Below are 22,633 nucleotides of genomic sequence, written 5' to 3' on the forward strand. Positions count from 1 at the left end.
GCTCAGTACTATCATGGTTTCAGGCATCTACTAGAGATGCCTGAATATATTCCCCATGGACAAGGGGGGCTACTATATAAGTTGGATAAGTTCTGAGAATCTTATGTACAACATGGTGATTTTAGTCAACGATACTGTATTGTATATTTGAAATTGTTAAGAGGGTAGATCATAAGTGATCGCACCACCAACAAAGAATGATAATTATGTGATGTGATGGAGGTGTTAGCTAACGCTGTGGTAATAATCATTTTGCAATACATAGATGAATCAAATCATCACATTGTACAGCTTATGTTGTATGTCAATTGTATGTCAATTATATTTCAGTAAATCTGGGAAAAAACTTTAAAGAACTACCAAAAAAAAGCAAGTAAGCAAACAAAAAACAGCAAATATTGTGGGGTGGGGTTTTTTTGCCTTTTAAAAATGTTTCTATTTATTTTTTAAGAGAGAGAGCAAGCAGGGAAGGTGCAGAGAGAGGGAGGCAGAATCCCAACCAGGCTCCGCGCTGCCAGCACAGATCTGGAGGCGGGGCTCGATCTCACAAACCATGAGATCATAACCTGGGCCATAATCAAGAACCAGAGGCTTGGGGCGCCTGGGTGGCGCAGTCGGTTAAGCATCCGACTTCAGCCAGGTCACGATCTCGCGGTCTGGGAGTTCGAGCCCCGCATCGGGCTCTGGGCTGATGGCTCGGAGCCTGGAGCCTGTTTCTGATTGTGTCTCCCTCTCTCTCTGCCCCTCCCCCGTTCATGCTCTGTCTCTCTCTGTCCCAAAAATAAATAAACATTGAAAAAAAAATTAAAAAAAAAAAAAAAGAACCAGAGGCTTAACCGACTAAGCCACCCAGGCACCCCAGCAAATATTGTTGATAGGGAAATGGCAGAATTACATTTAAAATCAACTCAAAGATGTCCAGCATTGTCAGTGTCCTCCTGGGATGTCCCAGACAGCACAGATCAACTGTCATCACTCATAGGGTGATTATTGTCTATACAGAGAAGCCCCAAAGCCTGTCAACATATTGGTAGAAATAATAAAAGAGTATAGCAAGATGTTTGACTTTAAGATCAACATAGTGTACAAAATTTATTGCATTTCTATAAATTAGAAACAAATAGAAAATGTCCTTTTTTTCCTTTCTTAAAAATATTTATTTATTTATTTATTTATTTATTTATTTATTTATTTGGAGAGGGAGACAGAGAGGGCAAGAGAACAGGGGAGGGGCAGAGAGAGAGAGAGGGAGAGAGAGAATCCCAAGCAGGCCTCTCACAGTCAGCACAGAGCCCCATGCAGGGCTCCATCTCAGGAACCGAGAGATCATGACTTGAGATAAAAGCAAGGCTCAGACGCTTAACCAACTGAGCCACACAGGTGGCTCACCATCGGAGTGCCTTGGGGGCTCAGTCCGTTGAGCGTTGGACTCTTGATCTCAGTTCAGGTCATTATCTCTCTGTTCCTGAGATTGAGCCCAGTGCGGGGCGCTAATGGTGTAGAGCCTGCCTGGGATTCTCTCTCTCCCTCTCTCTGCCCCTCCCCTGCTCTCTCACTTTCTCGCTCTCAAAAATAAACTTTAAAAAAATAATAAAAAATGAAAAGAAACCATTTATAGTAACAAACACTATAGATCATTTTGGAATAAATTAACAAAAGATGTGCAGACTCTTATGCATAAAATTAAAAAAAAAAAAACTTTACCGAAAAATATTAGGGAAGACTTAAATGGAAAGACGTCACATGTTCATGGATAGAAAGGGTCAGCTTCATAAGTACATAAAGCATCTCCTAAATTGGCTATTATTCAATGAAGTTCAAACCAAAATCCCAACAGGGTTTTTATGGAACTTACAAGCTGAACCTAAGTTTATATGGAAAGCCAAGATTCTCCTGAAGATGAGCAAGTATAAGGGGGAAATGACTTGCGTTCTCAGGTGGAAAGATTTAGTAAAAAGTTATAAAAATTCGGGGCGCCTGGGTGGCGCAGTCGGTTGGGCGTCCGACTTCAGCCAGGTCACGATCTCGCCGTCCGGGAGTTCGAGTCCCGCGTCGGGCTCTGGGCTGATGGCTCAGAGCCTGGAGCCTGTTTCCGATCCTGTGTCTCCCTCTCTCTCTGCCCCTCCCCCGTTCATGCTCTGTCTCTCTCTGTCCCAAAAATAAATAAACGTTGAAAAAAAAAAGTTATAAAAATTAAGACAGTGTAGGGCTGGCACAGGAGTAGATAAATTGATCCCTGGAAAAAACAGGGAGCCCAGAAACAGACCCATGCAGATGTGGAACTCTGATATACAACCAAGATGCTGGTGCAGATAAATGAGGAAAGGTAGAATTATTTAATAAAGGAGGAGGAGCAATTAGTTACCCATATTTTTTTAAATTTTTTTTTCAACGTTTATTTATTTTTGAGGCAGAGAGAGACAGAGCATGAATGGGGGAGGGGCAGAGAGAGAGGGAGACACAGGATCGGAAACAGGCTCCAGGCTCTGAGCCATCAGCCCAGAGCCCGATGCGGGGCTTGAACTCACGGACGACGAGATCGTGACCTGAGCTGAAGTCGGACGCTTAACCGACTGAGCCACCCAGGCGCCCCAGTTACCCATATTTTTAAAAATGAAAGTAGATTCCTACCTCAAAGGGGCACAAAAATCAATTCTAAATCGATTAAGAATCTAAATGTGAATGGAATATTGTCTTTTCTTCTTCTTTCCTTTTGAGACTTGCCGCTTGATTTTTTTAAATTTTTTTTTTTAACGTTTATTTACTTTTGAGACAGAGAGAGACAGAGCATGAACAGGGGAGGGGCAGAGAGAGAGGGAGACACAGCATCCGAAGCAGGCTCCAGGCTCCGAGCCATCAGCCCAGAGCCCGATGCGGGGCTCGAACTCACGGACTGCGAGATCGTGACCCGGGCTGAAGTCGAACGCTTAACCAACTGAGCCACCCAGGCGCCCCGCTGCTTGATTTCTTATTTGGCCCGTTGGCTGTGCCGTTGTGTGTTGCTTGGTATTTGCATATTAAATATTTAATATTTACATTGTAGATTTTTCAGCTATGTTTTTTTTTCAATATTTATTTACTTTTGAGAGCAGGGGAAGGGCAGAGAGAGAGAGAGAGAGACAGAGGATCTGAAGCAGACTCTGCACTGGGAGCAGAGAGCCCAATGCAGGACGCAAACTCAGAAACGGTGAGATGAGCCTGAGCCGAAGTTGGACACTTAACTGGCTGAGCCACCCAGGCGCCCCCCAGCTTTGTTTTATTGTTGATCTCTAGCTTTGTGCCATCGTGGTTGGCAAATATAATTGGTATGATTTCCGTCTTCTTAAAAAAAAAAAAAGAACTGAAATGTGGAAAGCCAAACTTAACTTTTTGGAGAAAAGAGAGTATCTCTTAAGCAAGGCATGAGAAGATTTAACCGTAAAACTGGAAGACTGAGAAATTCAACATTGAAACTCTCTTCTTGAAAAGATACCATAAGAAATGAAGACAAATCATCCAACTGACAGACTATTAGCACTTAATATATAAGCATACATAAGGAACTCCTATATATCAATGAGAAAAAGATAAGGGGCACCTGGGTGGCTCAGTCAGTTAAGTGTCCGACTCTTGGTTTTGGTTCAAGTCACGATCTCATGGTTCATGAGTTCGAGCCCCACATCATGTTCTGGGCTGACAACATGGAGCCTGCCTGGGATTCTCACTCTCCCTGTCTCTCTGCCCCTCCCCTTCTCTCTCTCTCTCTCTCTCTCTCAAAATAAATAGACTTAAAAAAATAAATTTAAGAAAAAGATAAAGGGGCACCTGGGTGGCTCAGTGGTTGGGCAACCAACTTCAGCTCAGGTCATGATCTCACAATTCGTGAGTTTGAGCCACGCGTCGGGCTCCGTGCTGACAGCTCGGAGCCTGGAGCCTGCTTCAGATTCTGTGTCTCCCTCTCTCTCTCTCTCTGCCTCTCCCCCACTCGCACTCTGTCTGTCTCTCAAAAATGAATAAACATTTTTTAAAAAAAGAAAAAGATAAATAACCCTATAGAAAAACAGACCAAAAAAACCCCCCATAAAATTTTATTTTACAAAAGAAGCACAGCCAATACACCCATGAAAGGAAGCTCAGCCTGCCGAGTATTCGGGGAGACACAAATTCAGACTGCAGGGAGATGCCATTTTACAGCCGCCAGACTGGCAAGAATTAAAAAGTCAGAAAAGTCGGAGGGATGCGGATCAAAAAGAATTCTTTACTTTGTCGCTAGTAATGTATAACTGCTACCACCACTTTGGAAAACAATTTGGCATTGTGCCCTAAAGCTGAACAGACCTTACAGCCCAGCCATACCGCTCCTGGGTGTGTACCCAGGAAAAACCCTTACACATAAGCATAAGGGGGCATGTAAAAGAATATCCATAAGCAGCCACTGCTGGATCAAAACACTGCAGGGGAGGGAGACAGGAATCCAAGGATGATTGACGACAAATGCATGGTGATACAGTAGGAGGTGATACACCAGTAAAAACGGAAGAACAAAAGCATACACTGGAATATTGGAAATATGGGGGTGCCTGTCTGGTTCAGTCACTGGAGTGTGAGACTCTTGATCTCAGGGTTATGAGTTCAAGCCCCACTTTGGACGTAGAGATTACTAAAAAGGCAAACTTAAAAAAGTAAACTTGGGGAGGGCCTGAGCGGCTGTCGGTTAAGCGTCCGACTTTGGCTCGGGTCATGTTCCTGCCGTTCGTGGGTTCGAACCCCGCATCGGGCTCTGTGCTGACCGCTCAGAGCCTGGAGCCTTCTTTGGATTCTGTATCTCCCTCTCTCTGCCCCTTCCCCGCTCACGTCCTCTCTCTCTCTCTGGCTGCTGGGCATGACATGGTCACTTTGGTAGTGATGCTCCCCACCCCCACCCATCCTCTGCTCACTTCACCTCGCACACTGCCCACCACGTGCCCCTCCCCCCCCACACCTCCCATGTCTCCACAACCCTCATGGACCACAGGACAAAGCAAAAAGGCAACTCTGTGACTTTACTGGGTTATGGGAAGGGGGTTGTCCAGTCCAGCCAGACTGTCAGTCCCTGAAGGCAAGCAGAAGCCCTGAGAGGATGCCCCAAGCAGGACCCCGACTGGAGGGCTCTACGCCAGCAATCTGGGCCTTCTCTAAGACGTTGAGGACCTCGGTCACTCTGATGCTCCCAATATGGTGAAAATCTGCTAAAAGTTTGTGATGTCCACGAGCACAGCCCATGAGGAGGAAGGTGGTATTGAGGAGCCCTGTGAGGAAGACAGAGCAGTTAGGGACACTTCCAGGATGCAAGTGCCCCACCCCTCCTTCCAGACACGCCTCACAAACCAGAACACCCGTTCTTCCACCAAAAACTTGGGTACCAGGCACCTTATTCCTCCCCCCTTGGGAGTTCACGTGCCTGCTCCCCACAGCCCCAACCCCCTCTCAGTCCTCCAGCCCCTCTGAGAGATGAGAAGGCACTAACGCAACTTTCTCTTCTCTCACCTGCCTGAAATTTTAAGGTGGAACTGTAGCACTGAGAGGCGTCATAGGGGCAAGAATCAGTGGTGACAAAACTTGGGAGGCAGTCCTTAGAGTGTTCGCCCACACAGGTTGGGCAACCATGGGAAGAAAATGCTGTAGACCTCGGAGTGGTGGCCTTGAGTTTCACAAAAGGATCCAAGCTGGTGAGGTTGTTGCAGAGATATGACCGGCAGACGCGGCTGTAGGAGGCAACGGACAGTCCAGGCGGTGAAACGAGGTAAGAGACTTGCTGGGGGTAAGAGGAGGCTGGGCTGCAGCCCTTAAAACCCACAACTCCCCTTCTGGACCCTGAGGAGCAGATTAGAGAGCTCTGATCAGTGTCGTTGGTCGCACCCAGAGTTCCCCCTCCCACCCTGCACCCCGCTCTTCTGGCTCATTCTGTCCCATCACCAGCTGTGCTGAGGTGTTCAGCCGCACGGGGCTCAGGTCCCGGGGTCTCCATCTGTGTCTCCTCAACCCACCCTCCCCACAGGAGCCCCTCTGCTCCTCTCTCCCCTGTGTCCCTTCCTTTTCTCCTCTCCCAGATTGCCCCTCTCCTCCTGGGATCTGCCCACCTCCTTCCTGCCCTCTTATCCAGCCCACACCACACCCCGCTGGAGCCCAGAGCCACTTCCCTTCAGCTGTCTCGATGAATACCAGCGTCTCCTCACAGCCCTCACTCAGCTTACACACCATGCTCCTCATCAGAAGCCATTTCCAGTTATGGAGAGAAACAGCTCTGAAGAGCGAGGATGTTGCTTCGTAGCACAAAAGAGCCCCAGCCCCTAAGGAGAGAATGTCTTTCCAGTCGTGTGCCACTCACGTTGCTTTCTCAGCCCCCAAACTGCCAACCAAGAACTCAGCCTCCACAGATCCTGTCCCCCCGAGGAACCCAGATAGCCTGCCCTCCGTCCCCTAGTTATGTGAATCCAGCCCCCCACCCTCTGGGGGCCCCCAAAGCATCTAGCCCTGCAGGACATACGAGGCAGAGTGGAGACGGCCCCTAGGAGGCAGAGCAGATGCACAGGGCTCAAGTACTGGGGTCCCATGGTCCTGGGTCTGGGTCCCCGGATGCTAGAGGTCAATCTGGAACCAATTTCAATCCAGGTATCAATCAAGGTCAGTTCTAGTTAGCTTCTGAATCCTCTGTTCACTTGCCTCTGGGTCACTGTTTCGAGAGCAGAAAGTTGATTGTCAGTTTTTGTGACATAGGCTCCCTGAGACCTTCAGGGACACAGGTCTTCCCATCTCCATAGTCTCCCCTCCAACCTGCCCCGAACCCACCACGTTAGCTTCTCAAGTTATGACTCTCCCCTGCTTAGGTCCTCCCATTGGAGGCTGAGCAAAGATGCTGACTTAATTAGAGTCACTGTTACACAGGCTGCTCTCCAGCCAGAGACAGTGAGACCAGAACAGCAAAGGTGTGTACGGAAGCTCACTGAAATACCACTAAATAGATTTGGGTTTGAAAAGGATATTTATCAGTATTCAGGAGTGAGTAATAATGAACCTAGTACATATCACACACACACACGCACACACGTGCATGTAAAACCTGGTGAAACCTAATCAGGTCTACAGTCTAGTTAAGAGTGTTATACCAATGTCAAGTTCACGTTTGCATCCTACAGTTCTAGAAGATGTCCCTGTGGGGAAGTGAGAGAAAGTATTTACGGGTTTACAACTTTTGCAACTTCTTGTGAGCCAATAATCATTTCAAAATCAACTGGGGTTTTTTTTTTTTCAACTACAAGTCAAAATTTGGGACACAACTGAAGCAGTATTTAGAAGTAAATTTATAGTTTCAATACCTTTATCAGGAAACAGGATCGTTAAAAAATATGATCATGAGTTAACTTAAGAAGTTGTATAAGGAGCAACAAAGCATCCCCTGCTCCCCCCCCCCAAAAAAGGATAGAAATTAAGATAACGGCAGAAACCAGTGAATTAGAAAACAGCAGCAACAATAAAAATTATTGCAGGAAACTAACATTCTTTGACAAGATCCACAAGATAATTCTCCAGCAAATCTAATTAGGAGAAAAAGAGACGATGCAAATAAAATACAAAATGAAAAATAGGAAGTAACAGGATGTTTTTAAAAAATAAAAGTATCGGGGCGCCTGGGTGGCGCAGTCGGTTAAGCGTCCGACTTCAGCCAGGTCACGATCTCGCGGTCCGTGGGTTCGAGCCCCGCGTCGGGCTCTGGGCTGATGGCTCAGAGCCTGGAGCCTGTTTCCGATTCTGTGTCTCCCTCTCTCTCTGCCCCTCCCCCGTTCATGCTCTGTCTCTCTCTGTCCCAAAAATAAATAAACGTTGAAAAAAAATTAAAAAAAATAAAAGTATCATTAAGAACTCTACATTTATAAATTTGAAAACCGAGATGAAGTCGGAGTGCCTGGATGGCTCAGTCGGTAGATCACACGACTCTTGTCATTGGGATTGTGAGTTCGAGCCCCACGTTGGGTAGAGAGATGACTTAAAAAATAAAATAAAATCTTTAGAACACCCAGAGGAAGTGGATTAATTTCTAAAATAATATGAAATGTCAAGATTGGCATATGAAGAGTATACGCAATGCCTTAAAGCAATGAAAATGGCCAAGGATCTCTGGCAAATTGAAAAGAAAAAGAGAGTAACCCCAGTAGGAATATGGGCCAAGCATAGGAAGAGACAATTCTCAGAAGAGCAAACCAGAGAGGCTAAGAAATACGTGAAGACACCCGAGCTTAACAATAACCAGAGAAATGCAGTCTATCAAACTGTACATCTATCGGGCTGGCAAAGAACCAGAAAGCCGGAAGAAGATTAAGTGTTGGCAGCAATGTGGGGATGCAGGGACTTTTGTGTACTGCTGCTCGTGGGTTCGTTGGGAGGGGGACAGGACCTTCTTCCGGACCGTGAGGAATAAAGGAGTTGAGAGTTCTGATAGATGCTTCAGCCCCAAAGCAGTGTTGTGGGGAGGAGTCTGGCAATACTGAGTCAAATTAGGTTTACAAATACCCGTTACGACTATATCCTAGGTATGACATAATAAAGAGCTCCACCTTCATCCACAAAGGAATGTATACAATGATGCAGCATTATCAGGGAGATGGTGAGTCGAGAGCACTGTGGGCATCCCTCCCTGAGACTTAGTGAACACGCAACCTGCAGGGGATGCCAACCGTGGAATATCATGCAGCAATTAAAAGAAACTGATGAGATGTACACATAATATGCACGTGGATGGATCAAAAAAGCACAGTGCTGGTTATCTTACATAATAACACAATATTGCTTGCGTAAGCTAAAACCACATGCAGAGGGGCATTGGCTGGCCCAGTTAGAAAAGGAGAGCATGCAACTCTTGATCTCGGGGTTGTGAATTCGAGCCCCACAATGGGCGTAGAAACTACATACATACATACATACGCACACACTTTAAAAAACACGTGCACATAAGACACTGCACATATTGCAAGCACACACATGAACCAAAAGATACCCAGTAGCCACCTGAAGTGAGTGCCCACAGGAGGGTTAGGGGATGAAAGTGGAGAATGATGATTACTGGAAAAACTAACGAAAACAATGTAGGTGGTACAAAGTTCATAGGCTTTGGACTCAAAGGTAGAGCAAGGTTAGAATCTTTACCCCTGCACTGACTAGCTGTGCAATCTTGCGCAAGTTGTTGAACTCATCCATAAACTGGATTAATAATACCTCTCATAAGGTACTGTTGAAAATTAGTAAGATTATTAACATAAAGTGCCAGGCAAGAACTAAGCTTTCCATAAATGTCCATTCCCCGGTCTTTCCCTGTCTCTCCACTATCTAAAGGAACAAGGCCAACCTCACTAGCTGGCATTCAAGCCTCCCGCACCCCACATTCCCCACCCCAGACTGGCCCCAAACAATCTTTGCAACTTTGTCTAGTACGGCTCCCCTGCACAGCAGTCCAGCTAGAGGTCACATCAGCAACCCTTTTCTTCTGTCCAGAATGCCTGGCACACAGGCTCTGTAACACAGGAGTCTGTGGCAAACAAAGGGACTAAGACTCACAGAAAAGATGGGACACAGGAAGGGGCAATGAAGGCTGATGAAGGAGCACACACAGGGGTTGGGCCAATCAGAAAAGATGGCACACACCAGCCTGGAATGCAAAACGACAGGACCCAAAAATCTGAGCACAGGTGGAGACACACTCAAAAAAGAGTGGAATGAAATCCTCAGGGAAAAAGGATGGAGAGGATAGAGAGGTAGTCAGAGGAGATACCATCCCTACAAAAGAGAAACCATGCAGAGGAGGAAGGGTAAACTGATGGACTGGAACCGTGCAAGGGAGTCAAGAGGTGCAGCAGAGAAAGCACAAGAGGAGAGGCAGGAAAATGAGGCCTGGGGCACAAAGATGTGGTTCTGGGGGCGGGGGGGGGTGAGGGGGTGGGGGGATAGGAGACAGGGCAGGATGCGCAGCGAGAAGGGGACAAAACAGAGGGTGGGAGGGAAATTGTGAGACACACCGAGAAGGCAGGCGATGATTACAGAGTGGAGCCCAGATGAAACTGATGAATTCTGGTGAAATCAGGGAGCGAGATGCACACGGGGGGGGGGGGGGGGGTGGAGAGGGTGTCTATGTCTAGGAAGACAGAAAAACTACAGTGGGCGTCTCAGAAAGAAAGCGAAGGATGGGCGGGGGAGGGGGAGGGGGGGTGGGGAACTGGGCCAGGCTATTTGGAAATTAAGAACGCGGAGTAAGGGGGCCCGAAAATCAGGAGGACAGACAGGCAGAGAGAAACTCCAAGAGAATGGGGAAAATAGGAGTTAGGAAAATCAACACCGAAACGGACGGTAAGAGAGACACAGAAAGGGATGGGATAAGGGAAGGAAGCGGGAAAATGACAGGAGGGGGAACACATAAAAAAGAGAAGGGTAGATCGGGAGTTGGGGCACAGGGAGAAAAGTGAAAGAAACACGACCGTCCACACAGCGAAGAGGAAACGCCCTGTCGAAGCCAGGAACGCCAAAAGGAAGGCCGCACTGTGCAGCCTAGAGGGTGAGACTGCGCAAGCGCAGGCAGGTCCCAGTCAACGCCTGGGAGCGGGACCCAGATAGCCGTTTCTTGGGGGGCAGGGCCAGCCTCATCCTGGGAGCAGTACTCGACGCCCCATTGGCCACCTCTCCGAAAAGGGGACTAACAATCCGGGAAGGCAAGCCGCAAGGGGCGGGGGAATTGCGGGGGGGGGGGGTGTGTGTGCCGAGACTCAACTCGACGCGCTATTGGCTGGCCTCACAGTCTGGCGCGGGGAGAAGAGGCCTGGAGGTAAGGGGCGGGCCGTCAGTGCAGGATCTTGAAGCGCACTGGTCGCTTGCCTCGGTGGCGTGAGGCGACGCTTGACGCTCATTGGTCCTTGTGAGAAGGGGCGGGAAAACCGGCGCGAGCGCAGCCGTTCCTCACGCCGCTCCCTCACCGCGTCCTTTCGCGTCCTCCTGACTGAGTCCGACTTTGCTCGCTCGCTCGAGGCTGTGGTAACCGCGGGGGCGAGGACGCGAACACGACCCCGCCCCTCCCTGCCCCTTCTCCGCCCTGTCTCTGGCGCTGGGCCCCCTCCCCCGCCTCCCCCTCGCGCTCCTCGCTCCCCTCTCCTCCCCTCCCCCACCTCACGGGGCCCCTCGGCGCGCTCCCCGTGCCCTGCCCTCTCCCTGGGACCCTGGAGCGGGGACAGGCCGAAGGCCCAGCTTCTGAAAGGGGGTGCACGCGGGCAGCAGGCGCTCGAGGCGGTGGTGCATGCGGGGAGGTGGGCTGGCGGGGGGGGGGGGGGGCGGTCCATGAGATCCGGTTGCTGGGAACGGGCAAAGGCGCCCCAAGCGCCGGGGCATTGATCACAGGGTTGGCGTCCGACTTTGGACGCCTGTGGGTGCAAGAGGGGACTCCGTGCCGGGAGGAGGGGGCCTGCGACCGAGATTGGGGCCTGGCACCTGGAAGGGGCTCAGTAAACGTTTGTGGAGTGGATGACAATCATTCCTGAAAGCGGGGGCGGGGGGGGCGGGGGGGGGCGGGGGGGGGGCGAGGAATCTCTAAGAAGAAAGTAATCGCGGGGTGGGGTGGGATCAAGAGAGTGTTCTGATGTAAAAGGGGGGCAAGGCGAACGTTGCCTCGCGGGACATACGTGAGGCTGAGAATTGAACGGGGAGCACAAACATTTGCAGGAACTGGATAAACGCACGAGGGAAGGATGATAGTTGCCGAAGATGATGGCAGGAAACATCATCGGATCGGGGCAGTGGGGGGAAGGGGGTATAGAATCCCTGGGGGTGGGGGGGAGAGAAGGGGCCGTGAATGAGAATGAACGTGGGACTTGGGCGCGGGGAAAGCACAGGCGAGCAGCATAGAGTACGGTTTGCGTTGAAGGAATATGTAAGAAGGGAGTGGGAAGAGGGGCGCCTGGCAAGACGGTGAGCCTTCTGGGAAGGAGGATGCTCGAGGAAGGCAGTGGGTGAAGAAGGGAGAAAGCCAGGGAGGAAGCAAGGTGAAAGCTGAGTCCACAGACGGGTAGCAATGGAAACCCCTTCAGGTGTGGCCTCCCAGGGGCAGGAGGGCTGGTCGGGAGAGGGCCCATGTGGCCACCCTGACCTTCCAGTCCTGCCTCTAGATCCATGGAAGCCAAGGAAGTGCCTGCTGCCCACCACTGCGCCGCAGACTCTGCCACTGGGGATGAGCCCAGAGCCCTCCCGGGCACAGAGCTTATCCCCAGGAGAGCTGTCAGTCGCTCTCCAACCTGCGCCCGCTGCCGAAACCACGGCGTCACTGCGCACCTCAAGGGCCACAAGCGCCTGTGCCTCTTTCAGACTTGCGAGTGTCACAAATGTGTCCTCATCTTGTAAGTATGAAGGAGATCCAGGGAAGGGAAGATGATGGGCCTCATCTAAAGGGAGGCTAACTTTTGACTCTCACCCCCCATTTTAGGGAGCGCCGAAGGGTCATGGCTGCCCAGGTGGCCTTGCGCAGGCAACAGGAGGCACAGCTAAAGAGGCACCTGGCTCAGGGACTCATGAGGAGAGAGGCGGCCCCTCCCAAAGCTCCTAGCCATGCCAAGAAGGGAGCCACTCGACCAGGGGTCCCCTGTGAGTGTCTGGCCAGGGATGGGGCAGGGTTTGGGGTGGAAAACAGTCCCAGACCTGCCATTGGATTAGTGTGTGACCTTGGGCAAAGCGTTTCTACTCTCTGGGCCTCAGTCTCTCCAACTTTAAAATGTGATCATTGGGAGTATGTAGTGAGATCTGTGGATAGAAAAGGGTCACAGGGAGGGTCATGGGGAGATAAAAACTCAGTTTGCAGTTGGTGTGGGATGGGGGTCAGGAAAAAGGGCTCATCAAAACTCCCCCTGGTCCTTTATAGCTGGAAAGGAGAACATAGCACCCCAGCCTCAGACGCCCCATGGGGCAGTCCCACTGGCACTGACACCCCCTGGGAAGGTAAGGAGAACCTGGGCCGTGGGGGGAAGTGACTCCTACACTAGCCCCTGCCCAGGCCCTTTCCTCTGTGCCCTCAACACTTGGGTTCTAGATTTAGCCCTGACTTGTAATATGATCTCCGGGCAAATCACTTCTCTTCTGTGGGCAAAAAATGAGAGAGTGGAATTTTACAGCCCTCCAAGTCTAAAGTTTTGAGGTCCTGTCCCCATCCTAGAACATACTCATTCTTTCCCCAAGCTTGTACCTGAATCCAACCTGTGCTCTCTGCCCTTGCAGGATAACTCCCAGGGGCCTCTGCTGCTCAGCCGTCCCCCAGAAGCCTTGCCTTTGTCCTGGACTCCAATGCCCCCAGGCCCTTGGGCTCCTGGACACTGGCTTCCTCCAGGCCTTTCCATGCCACCCCCAGTGGTGTACCGCTTGCTATACCAAGAACCTACTGTCCCTCTGCATCCCTTTTCTGGTAAGACGAATTCAACATTCAACAGATGTTTAAATGCCATTGTACCACTGTATCAGAAAGAGAAGAGGACAGGGTAGGAAGGAAGATAGAAGCCATGACCTTTAACCCCTGTACCCTCCTGCATTCTCTTACCCTCATTAGACTTTGACCCTGGCACTTCCCTCCGGCTGCCCACTCATGGACCCCGCCCAACCTGCCCAGGATCTTGCCCGATACTGATGGCTCCTCTTTCCAGAGAATCCCAAGGGCCCTCTGCCTTGCCCCGCACGTGAGTAGGAAGGGAAGAACACGCGTTTATCATATGCCTGACCCTGTTCTGGACATCACAGCAGATGATATAGAAGATAAGGTCTTAGACCTTGTGAAGAGGAGCTCTCCTAGCTCTGCCATTGCCTTACTATGAACCTTTGTACAAGTATCTTTACTCTCCCTGAACCTGGTTTTCTATCAGGAAGTTGGAGACACGATAATTTTCTTTGTGGGTTGTCATGAGCATTAGTGACGATGTATGGAATGCACCTAGCACAAGCCCTGGCCTTGGACAAATAGGGGCTATTAAATCCTCTTAAACAGATAAGATGGAGTCGAATTGCCCGCTGAAATGGGGGGTGGGGCACGATGGTGAGAGCCTCAGAGGCCTCAGATAGAGGCCAGAGACCATTAGGGAAGGCTTCTTCAAGGGGTCCCAACCCGTTCCTCAAGTTCCATGGGGATTGGGGAGGGAAACTAGACTCTGGTAGGGCAGGAACAGTCATCCCAGTCCCTCCCAATGTTTGGTATGTTTTTAAAAACTGACATCAATGATTTCCCATAATCGGCACAGTAGCGCTGGAGGAAAGAAGCTGGCAGATATTTTCATTTCATAGAAAACAAAGCAGGCCAAGCCAGGGGAAAGGACTTGCCCAAGTCCACAAAGCCTAATGACCCCCCAGGCACTCAGACTCTCAGATCAGCATATGGCAAAATCCTGCCCTTTCTCCCGTGTGTACATGTCTGTCCATGTGTTTAATCCCCTTGGCATCTTCTCTTCTTCTTTCTAGATGCTCGACTCTGATACTCCAGCCCTGTGGCACCCCAGACCCTCTTCTGCTGCAGCCACAGGTCCTGGGACCAAAGTGGGATCCCGGACCCTGGGAGGAAGTTGAGCCAGGGGAAGGGAACATAGGGGATAGTGAAGTAACCAGGGGCTGAGAGAGCACTTGGAGGGTGGGCAGAAGTGGGGGTTCCCAGTCTGTTTCTCTCCCTTTCTTTTGCAGGCGCCTGCAGCCTCTCGCCTAGCCTGGACCTCTGCCCCCTCAGAGCGGCAGCTGCAGCGGGAGGCAGCTGAGGCTCTTGTGGGTCTGAAAGATTCTTCCCAGGCTCCCCGCCTGACCTCTTCTGTTCCTCCCAACCCTGCCTGGATCTCCCTGCTCCACCCCTGTGGCCCACCAGGTAACCTGTTCCCTGAAAGGAGACGATGGGATAGAGATATTGGGAAATGGAGGTACCAGAATTAAGTAGGGACTAACCAAGGAGATCAGGGGGGTCAGCAGGTTGAACATCTTCAGACTCAGGCCCCAAGCTTCTCAACCTAGCTTCTGGAAATTGCAGTTGAGAGTTGTTCAGTGGATTAATTTTATTAGTTTCGTGCTCAAAAAGCAAATGTCCAGTGCCCTGATGTCAAGGAAAATGAGGCCCTGAGAGAGGCAGGGACTTGCCCAAGGGCATGCGCAAGACAGTGGCAGACTTCAGCCCAAGGCTCGCTCTCTAGACCTATGCTGCCTGCTGTTGTCTCGAGAGGGCTGAAGAAGTAACAAGGGTCTGGCGTGGAAGGAGATCCGATAACTGCCTTCAAGGAGCTTCCATTTTACTTGGGGAAACTGGATGCCTTCACAAAGCTCAGTGACAGAGCAGATGGCTCAGTTGGTAGAGTGTCCGACTCTTGATCTCGGGGTCATGACTTCAAGCCCCATGTTGGGTATAGAGATCACTTAAATAAATAAAACTAAAAATCAGTGACAAACCTGGAAAGAACTAGAAAAATCTTGAGGAATGAGACTTATGGGGACAGAGAGGGAAGGCTGAAGATCTTCCTGTCCAAAATGTTGAATTAGGCATGGGTACGAGTGAGGAAACGTGCATGGAAGAACTGCTGGAATGAAGGAGATGAAGCTGGAGAGACTTCTGATCATGGAGGTGTGGCATGCCAGGCTTAGGCATCTAGAGCAGCCACTGTGCATGAAGGGGAGCCAGGGTATGTTTCTGAGCTAGGCAGGGACATATTTAGATACCCTGAGCTTTGAAAGACAAGTCTGGTGGCTTGATGGAGGGATTGAGAGGCAAGGTGGGAAAATCGGGGAGGAGGAAGTGTTTGCTATGAGCCAGGTGAACAAGGATGAGGCCTGGATTGGGTGGGGTAGAGGGGATTGCTGGGAAAGGAAATGGATGTGACTTAGTCCCACCCCCTTCCTTCTTGCTTATAGCTCCTGCTGGAGGAAGAGGATTCCAGCCTGTTGGCCCCTCTCTCCGCCCCAGCCCAGCCCCCTCCGTAGCTCTGCATATTGGGCATCTGGGCTCCATCTCCCTCCTAAGCTAGAAGCCCAGAGGTTGAGACCTCACTTGAGCAAGGGGCAAGAGCCTGCAGTCACTGCATATTTGGTATTTTGCCTCTGGATTTATGCATGGAATATAATATAGTGCAAGCTTCCGGCTTTTTTTTTTTTAAGCTTTATTGTGCTTTGTTAGCGTTTGGTTCCTTTTGTAGTGTGGGTATTTCCTTGACTGAAAGTGGATATCCTCTTACCCACTTAGGTCCGGGGACCTTTTTAAATACCCAACAAAGTGAGAGTTATGCAATTTAAGCTAACAAGTATCTAAATAGGTTTTTGCATGAGTTCATGTTCCAGAATATTTGACATGTGATTCTGTACGTACTTGTGCACTTATGTCTGTCTCCATGCGTGCAAAAACAGGAGGGTATTTTCATTTTGTGTCTACGTTTGGGTGAGTAACCGAAAAATAAACCTTTGTTGTTTTAAGCCACTGAGACTTAGGGAGTGTTTGTTGCCAAAGCCTAACCTAATCTATTCTGATTGACATAAAGGACTTGTTCAGTTCACTTTTCAAACTGAAAATTGTTATCCAGTAACTACCATAAATAAATACAAACTTGGATTTCTTATTATGGCTCGATAAGACAGATTGGTAGAGGGAGATGGGAGATTCAGTGACTCAACAATTAAGTGTCTGCCCTGTGCCGGGCATAGACACTTTCCAGCTGCCCAGAGGGCTAAAAATTGAAATGCACACAAGGCCAAGCCCATCACTTAAATGAGTAAAGAGGGGTGCTTGGGTGGCTCAGTAAGTTAAGTGTCCAACTTCAGCTCAGGTCATGATCCGTGGTTTGTGAGTTCAAGCCTCGCGTCAGGCTCTGGGCTGACAGCTCAGAGCCTGGAGCCTGCTTCGGATTCTGTGTCTCCCTCTCCCTGCCCCTCCCCCGCTCATGCTGCTTTTCTCTCTCAAAAAAAATTTTTTTTTAAATTTAAGTGAGTACAGAAAGCTAGATGAGCCCTAGAAAACAGAATACATGCCATACCAGAGAGGGCAGCCTCCTTTGGGCCTTAGTGGATTGTTGCCAGGCAGGAATGTGACTATTGCCACAATTTCTGATTCCTTAAGAGAAGCTGGAAAACTGAATTTCTATATAAAACATATTAATTTTCAAGTGTTGGCTCAGTTTTCTTCTTTAAATTCTAGGTGAGCTGAACAAAACATATCTTCAGGCCAGTTTTGGCCAAATGGAATACCTATAATGCTAACATAATGTAACATTTTTTTAAATGGGGAAACTGAGGCCAATGAGAATAGGAAGAATCAAGTTAGCCTTTTTCAAGGGCTTTATCTGAACTAGGGAGATTCATGTGTCTACATTTTGAAGGACCTATGAAAGGTAAGAGAACATTATTACCATTTATTAAGTACCCCACTGTATGTGATTCACATACATGCTCACAGCAACTCTGTAAGCCATGCATGATTACTCCCATTTTACAAATAAAGAACACGTTTATTTTTTATTTATTTTTTTAAAGTTTATTTTGAGAGAGAGAAATAGAGCATGAGCAGGGGAGAGGCAGAGAGAGAGAGAGAGGGAGACAGAGAATCCCAAGCAGGCTCAGTGATGTCAGCACACAGTCTGATGCAGGGCTTGAACTCACAAACTATGAGATCATGACCTGAGCCGAAATCAAGAGTTGGATGCTTAACCAACTGAGCTACCCAGGTGCCCCAAGAACAAGTTTAAAGAGAGAAAGTAACTTGCCCAACTATTTTAGGGAAAATTTCTAGGCAAATAAAGGAGGAAGTTTCCTTCTCCTTGCCAAGCCCTAAATCAATTAGGTAATTTTTATAAAACAGAGTGAAAGATTCAGGACTCCAGCAGACAGGCATGAGCCCAAGGGTTTTTCAGAAAGTCTTTTATTTTTCTACTCAAGGTATCCTTAGATAATAAGCAGGTCGTACCTGCATGTTTCTTTGTCCGCTGCTGTCAAGTCCTTCTCCTCGAACCATTCCGCACATGAAGACCTCTTGAGCTATTCCAAAGATATGAACACCTGGAGATCCCCATCCCCGTCTCCACTCGTAGAAGCAGCAGACAGAAAGCGCAAGGCACAGGCCTGATCACTGATTCTTTTTCCTGAGGCCACTTACACTCCTCTTTTTATCCAAGATGATTGCTGGTGATGGCATTCAGTCACTGCTTGTTCTTTTGTGTCTGGAGCCTTGAAAAGATGGGCTGCTTCTACTGCCTAACATTACAGGGTAACAAATCTGCAACACTTCTCAGGACTCAACACAAGATAATCAAAGGAGGAAAGCCTGCTTCACTCTTTCCTTCCCTCCCCTTGTTATAACTTAGATATATGATTGCTCCTTAATAGACCTGCCTAAGCCTTGCTGGGCCCTGCTCTCTCAAGTGACAGATGACCAAGCCCACATAGTCGCGGAGAAGGGAAGCGTTGCAACAGGAAAGATGCCTGAGACCCTGCTACTCAGGGCTGACCAAAGGTCCCAGTACACCAAGGTCACACAGCTGGGAAGAGTAAATGAGAAAGTACAATGTGGGGTTAAGGGATGACATGAGAAGGTGGGGAAAGAGAGGACTGGGCGAAGGAGCTAGGGGCAGGCCACTCTTCTCTGGCCCTTCTTATTTCTCTGCAGTCCACTTCCCCTCCCAGCCAGATCCTTAGGGCTTTTCACGCCATTGGCTAGGCCTACTTTGTCTATCACATTGTCAGCGCTTCCCCATTGGTGCCTGAGGGAGAGGGTGGAGACTCTGCAGGAGTGAGCCCTGGGGAAAAGGGCAGATTTCAGAATTGTTCCTGCTCCTCTCGGTCACTGCCTCTTTGGATGCAGCCGTCTTCGTCTGCTGTGGTTGTAGGGAGCCAGTGGGTTCCTGGCCTGTGAGCAGCCCTTAGAGATTAGAGTCAGTGGGCTGTGAGCACTGTTCCATGTGCTGCCACTTTCCCACTTCCCATGGCAAGGCGAGGAAAGGTGCCACCCAGGTCCAATAGGGTAGTGCATGATTCATCCCCCTTCTAAGCGCCTTTTGTGTACCACCCTGACGTTCTGCAGAAATAACCAATGAGGTTCCAAATCTGAGGCACCATCCCTCTGTCCAAACAAGATTGCCCCATCCCACCAGTCACCCACGTATTACTTCAGAAGTTCATTTCACATTCTGCCTTTTGAGAATCGATGCTCCTCCCTTCACTTCAGCCCTACGTGAACCTGGTCCACACGTGACCACAGTCCTCGTTCAGTGTAGAACCGACATCTTATCACCCACCCCATCCAGTTTCTACTCAGACCCTCATTACCTGGTCCATGCAGGCCTCATTCTGCTCCCCCAGCCCCTTGTGTAGCTGGCTCTGCAGCCCCCAACATATGTTCTCAGAAACACAGTCCTATAACCCATACCCTGCCTGGGCCCTAATGACATCCTGAGCTCTCCCCAAAAGCAAGATTCCTCCTTTTCATCTGACTTAATGTCTCCTATAAACAGATCGGGCCAAGTTCCCTACATTCCTACATCCACAGGCCTGATCACCCTGAGCTGCGTCTGGCTTTGTGCCTCTATGTCTCCCCCTCTTAGTACTCTCAGGGAGCAGTACTTATTCTCAGGAACTCTCAGGGAGTTCCTCTCTGGGAACTCAGAATAAATAACTAAATACATTCTGTCTGATTCCTTAGGAATTTTTTTTTCCTACAAAGTTGATAAACTCTAATGTTGCCTCTCCCCTCACCACAATATGAACAACTTCCTGTCCTCAAACCAATTTTTTTTTAACAGAGTTTTTTTTAGAGCAGTTTTACGTTCACAGCAAAATTGAGCAGAATGTAAGTGTTCCTGTGGTCTCCCTGCCCCCGTACAAGCACAGCCTCCCCCACTATCACCATCCCACACCAGAGTGGTACATTTGTTAAAAACTGAGGAGCCTACATTGACATGTCAGTATCACCCAAAGCGCATAGTTTACATTATGGTTTGTTCTTGGTAGTGTACACTTTACGGGTTTGGACAAATGTATAATGACCCGTATCCACCATTATAGTATCAAACAGAATTGTCTCACTGCCCTAAAATTTCTCTGTACTCCACCTATCCTTATTCCCATCGTCCTTATCCCCATCGACCCCTGGAAACCAATGATCTTTTTACTGTTTCCATAATTTTGCTTTTTTCCCCCAGAATGTTGTATAGTTGGAATCATACAGTTTGCCTTTTCAGATTGCCTTCTTTCACTTAGTAACATGAATCTAAGTTTGCTCCATGCCTTTGCATGGCCTGATAGTTCCTTTCTTTTTAGCACTGAATGGCATTCTATTGTCTGAATGCACCACAACTCTGAATCATTTTTAAATTTTCTGTCTATAGAGTTATTGAAAGAGGTTAAGCGGTCACCAGTTATGGATTCAAATCCAGTTTGGGCTTTACATTTACATGAGCTTGGCCAAACTACTTGACGCTCTAAAATCCAGTTGCCTACCAACCACCTTACAGAGTTGTTAAGGTTATGAACCTGTAAAAATTAACACCAAGGACACAGTGCTGAGAAACCATGTTATCTAAAATCATAGACTGTCAGAAAGTTTGCTCTTTGAAATCATAGCAATAGTGAGAACGGGACATCTCACTCTTGCCTGGGGGATCACTTTGACACAGAGACGTAGCCATGATTTTCACCCAGGTGCAGGGCTTCAGAGGAGGGATTTCTGGAGATAACATTGCACATTTATCTTAACCCTATAATTTCCAAACAAACAGGACCCTGTGTCTGCTTCTCAGCCAAGGTATGATGTTGACTCCATTATATAGGACCTGCTTTGCCTTGAGTCCCTCAAACTTCTGCTTAATATAAATTTTACCTACAGTGCTTCTGGAAAGCTTTTTTTAAAGAACTCTTTAGTAAATTGACTCAAGTGGACTAACCTTAAATGATTCAGCACTGATATTAGAAATGTACATGAAAAATGTATAAAAGGAGAACATAAGTTACCTAAGTATATGGACACTTATAGTTACACCTACATACAACTACATATTCATACATATTTTGATTCGGGGTGGGGGGGATGGAATTTGAGATACTAAAACTATTCTTAAGTTTTCAAGACAGTGTAAGATAGGTTTCGACACCATTCTACCTGAATGTGAAGCTCCTAATGTAAACACAAGATGTTATCATGCTAGAAACAGGGTTTGTGTTATAGACTTAGTGCTTATGTCTCCCCTCCCCCCAATTTCCTATCTTGAAACCTAGTTTCCACTTGTGATGGTGTTTGGAGGTGTGCCTTTGGGAGGTGATTCACATCATGAGGGTGAGCCCTCATGAATGGGATTAGTGCCCTAATAAAAAATTCCCCAAAGAGCTCCCTCACTCAAGTAAGGGCATGCAAAAAATAATTGTCTATGGACCTGGAAGTGGGCCCTCACCAGACACGGGAACGCCTGGCACCTTGATTTTGGACTTTTCCCAGCCTCCAAAACTATGAGAAATAAATTTCTGTTGTTTATGAGTCACCATCCATGGTATTTTGTTATAGCAGTCTGAATCAACTAAGATATTTGGTTTTAACTTTTATTTGTTTTAACAGGTATTGGTGTAACACATTGGCTTACTAATAACTAAGGCATTTTGTGTACACAGTATATCATTGTGGAAAAAAATAATATTATTCGCTCTGATTTTTAAACTCTGTCTTTTCAACATAAGAAAATAGCAACACGCATTTAAATGTTTCCTTTTGCAGCAAGTTAACCATTTTATCAGACAAGTGTGTCCCTCCTGTTCTTGGTCGTTGGACCTTTCAAGGATTGAACCAAATCACGCATGTAACACTACATAACGTTTACCTGTGCCTGACACAGAGTAGGCACACAAAAAACATTTGTTGATAGAATTAATGTGATAACACCATGTACAAGAACACTTATAAGGCGCAAAACGCCGGGATTTTGGTGTTTCCATCTAAATTGTGTTTGCTTTTTCTTTTTTAAAATCTTTTTTTAAAATGTTTTTATTTTTGAGACAGAGAGAGAGCATGAGCAGGGGAGGGGCAGAGAGTGACCGAGACACAGACTCTGAAGCAGGGTCCAGGCTCCGAGCGGTCAGCACAGAGCACCCGCGTGGGGCTCGAACTCACGGACTGTGAGATCATGACCTGAACTGAAGTCAGACTCTTAACCGGCTGAGCCACCCAGGCACCCCTGTATTTTCCTTTTCTTAACTGAGAGTCTGAACCCTTGAAAGGGCAAGTGGACTGCCTAAAGCCACACGGGTCAGTGAGGCAAGTGAGCATAAGAAACCTAAAGTGCTGAGCGAACAGACTCAAGCACTAGGAGGCAGAGCTGCACAAACTTCTCCGAAGGTCCCGCCTCCACCTCTTTGTCCCTGCCCTGATCTCCTCCCCGCCTGTAGTTCCTCTTTCCCACTGCGGTCGCCTGGGCCGTGATGAAGCAGTTTCCGCCCTAAGAAGGGTGGTGCGGCTCCTTCTGCTCTCGCGAGGACTGGTGATCGAACACATTTCCTCCTTGCACTACCGCAGGGTTCCCCATCACAGTTCCGCCCTTACTACCCCCCACTTCCGGCCCGCAAAGCCACTTCCACCCACAAAGGGGGTCGTCCCGCGGGGGCACGGGCCGTGGCCGGGTCC

General features: G+C 48.5%; 2 protein-coding genes across 6 annotated transcripts; one reads left to right on the forward strand and one right to left on the reverse strand.

The window, feature by feature from the left end:
* Positions 1–5,003: 5,003 nt before the first annotated feature.
* LYPD4 (LY6/PLAUR domain containing 4) lies at positions 5,004–10,708 on the reverse strand. Of its 3 annotated transcripts, XM_043598737.1 has the most exons (6): positions 10,482–10,708; positions 7,125–7,169; positions 6,506–6,691; positions 6,159–6,308; positions 5,506–5,832; positions 5,004–5,267 (listed from the first exon to the last, which is right to left on the reverse strand). In XM_043598737.1, the coding sequence occupies exons 3-6, from the start codon at positions 6,570–6,572 to the stop codon at positions 5,065–5,067; spliced, it is 747 nt and encodes a 248-aa protein (XP_043454672.1). In that variant the 5' UTR covers positions 6,573–6,691; positions 7,125–7,169; positions 10,482–10,708; the 3' UTR covers positions 5,004–5,064. The 3 variants fall into 3 exon arrangements, with proteins under 3 accessions (XP_043454672.1, XP_043454671.1, XP_043454670.1); XM_043598736.1 differs by lacking the exon at positions 7,125–7,169; XM_043598735.1 differs by lacking the exon at positions 7,125–7,169 and having other exon boundaries at positions 10,026–10,707.
* Positions 10,709–10,995: 287 nt separating this feature from the next.
* DMRTC2 (DMRT like family C2) lies at positions 10,996–16,459 on the forward strand. Of its 3 annotated transcripts, none has more exons than XM_043598740.1 (9): positions 10,996–11,031; positions 12,156–12,383; positions 12,470–12,627; positions 12,902–12,978; positions 13,255–13,438; positions 13,580–13,706; positions 14,479–14,539; positions 14,695–14,869; positions 15,901–16,459. In XM_043598740.1, the coding sequence occupies exons 2-9, from the start codon at positions 12,160–12,162 to the stop codon at positions 16,011–16,013; spliced, it is 1,119 nt and encodes a 372-aa protein (XP_043454675.1). In that variant the 5' UTR covers positions 10,996–11,031; positions 12,156–12,159; the 3' UTR covers positions 16,014–16,459. The 3 variants fall into 3 exon arrangements, with proteins under 3 accessions (XP_043454675.1, XP_043454673.1, XP_043454674.1); XM_043598738.1 differs by lacking the exon at positions 10,996–11,031 and adding an exon at positions 11,835–11,958; XM_043598739.1 differs by lacking the exons at positions 10,996–11,031; positions 15,901–16,459 and adding exons at positions 11,835–11,958; positions 15,532–15,831.
* Positions 16,460–22,633: the final 6,174 nt, after the last annotated feature.

The sequence above is a fragment of the Prionailurus bengalensis genome, chromosome E2 (assembly GCF_016509475.1).
Source record: "Prionailurus bengalensis isolate Pbe53 chromosome E2, Fcat_Pben_1.1_paternal_pri, whole genome shotgun sequence".
Taxonomy (NCBI): Eukaryota; Metazoa; Chordata; class Mammalia; order Carnivora; family Felidae; genus Prionailurus; species Prionailurus bengalensis.

Bases quoted from the DNA above. Each gene is read 5' to 3' on its own strand.
- LYPD4 (XM_043598736.1), bottom strand. From the start codon at position 6,572: ATGGGACCCCAGTACTTGAGCCCTGTGCATCTGCTCTGCCTCCTAGGG. The intron at 6,309-6,505 runs GTATGTCCTGCA...TTCTCTCCTTAG, and splicing joins GGCCGTCTCCACTCTGCCTC to GGGCTGGGGCTCTTTTGTGC. The intron at 5,268-5,505 runs GTGAGAGAAGAG...TCTTCCTCACAG, and splicing joins CACCTTAAAATTTCAGGCAG to GGCTCCTCAATACCACCTTC.
- DMRTC2 (XM_043598738.1), top strand. From the start codon at position 11,843: ATGAGAATGAACGTGGGACTTGGGCGCGGGGAAAGCACAGGCGAGCAG. The intron at 11,959-12,155 runs GTGAGCCTTCTG...TCCTGCCTCTAG, and splicing joins GAGGGGCGCCTGGCAAGACG to ATCCATGGAAGCCAAGGAAG. The intron at 14,540-14,694 runs GTCCTGGGACCA...TTTCTTTTGCAG, and splicing joins CTCTTCTGCTGCAGCCACAG to GCGCCTGCAGCCTCTCGCCT.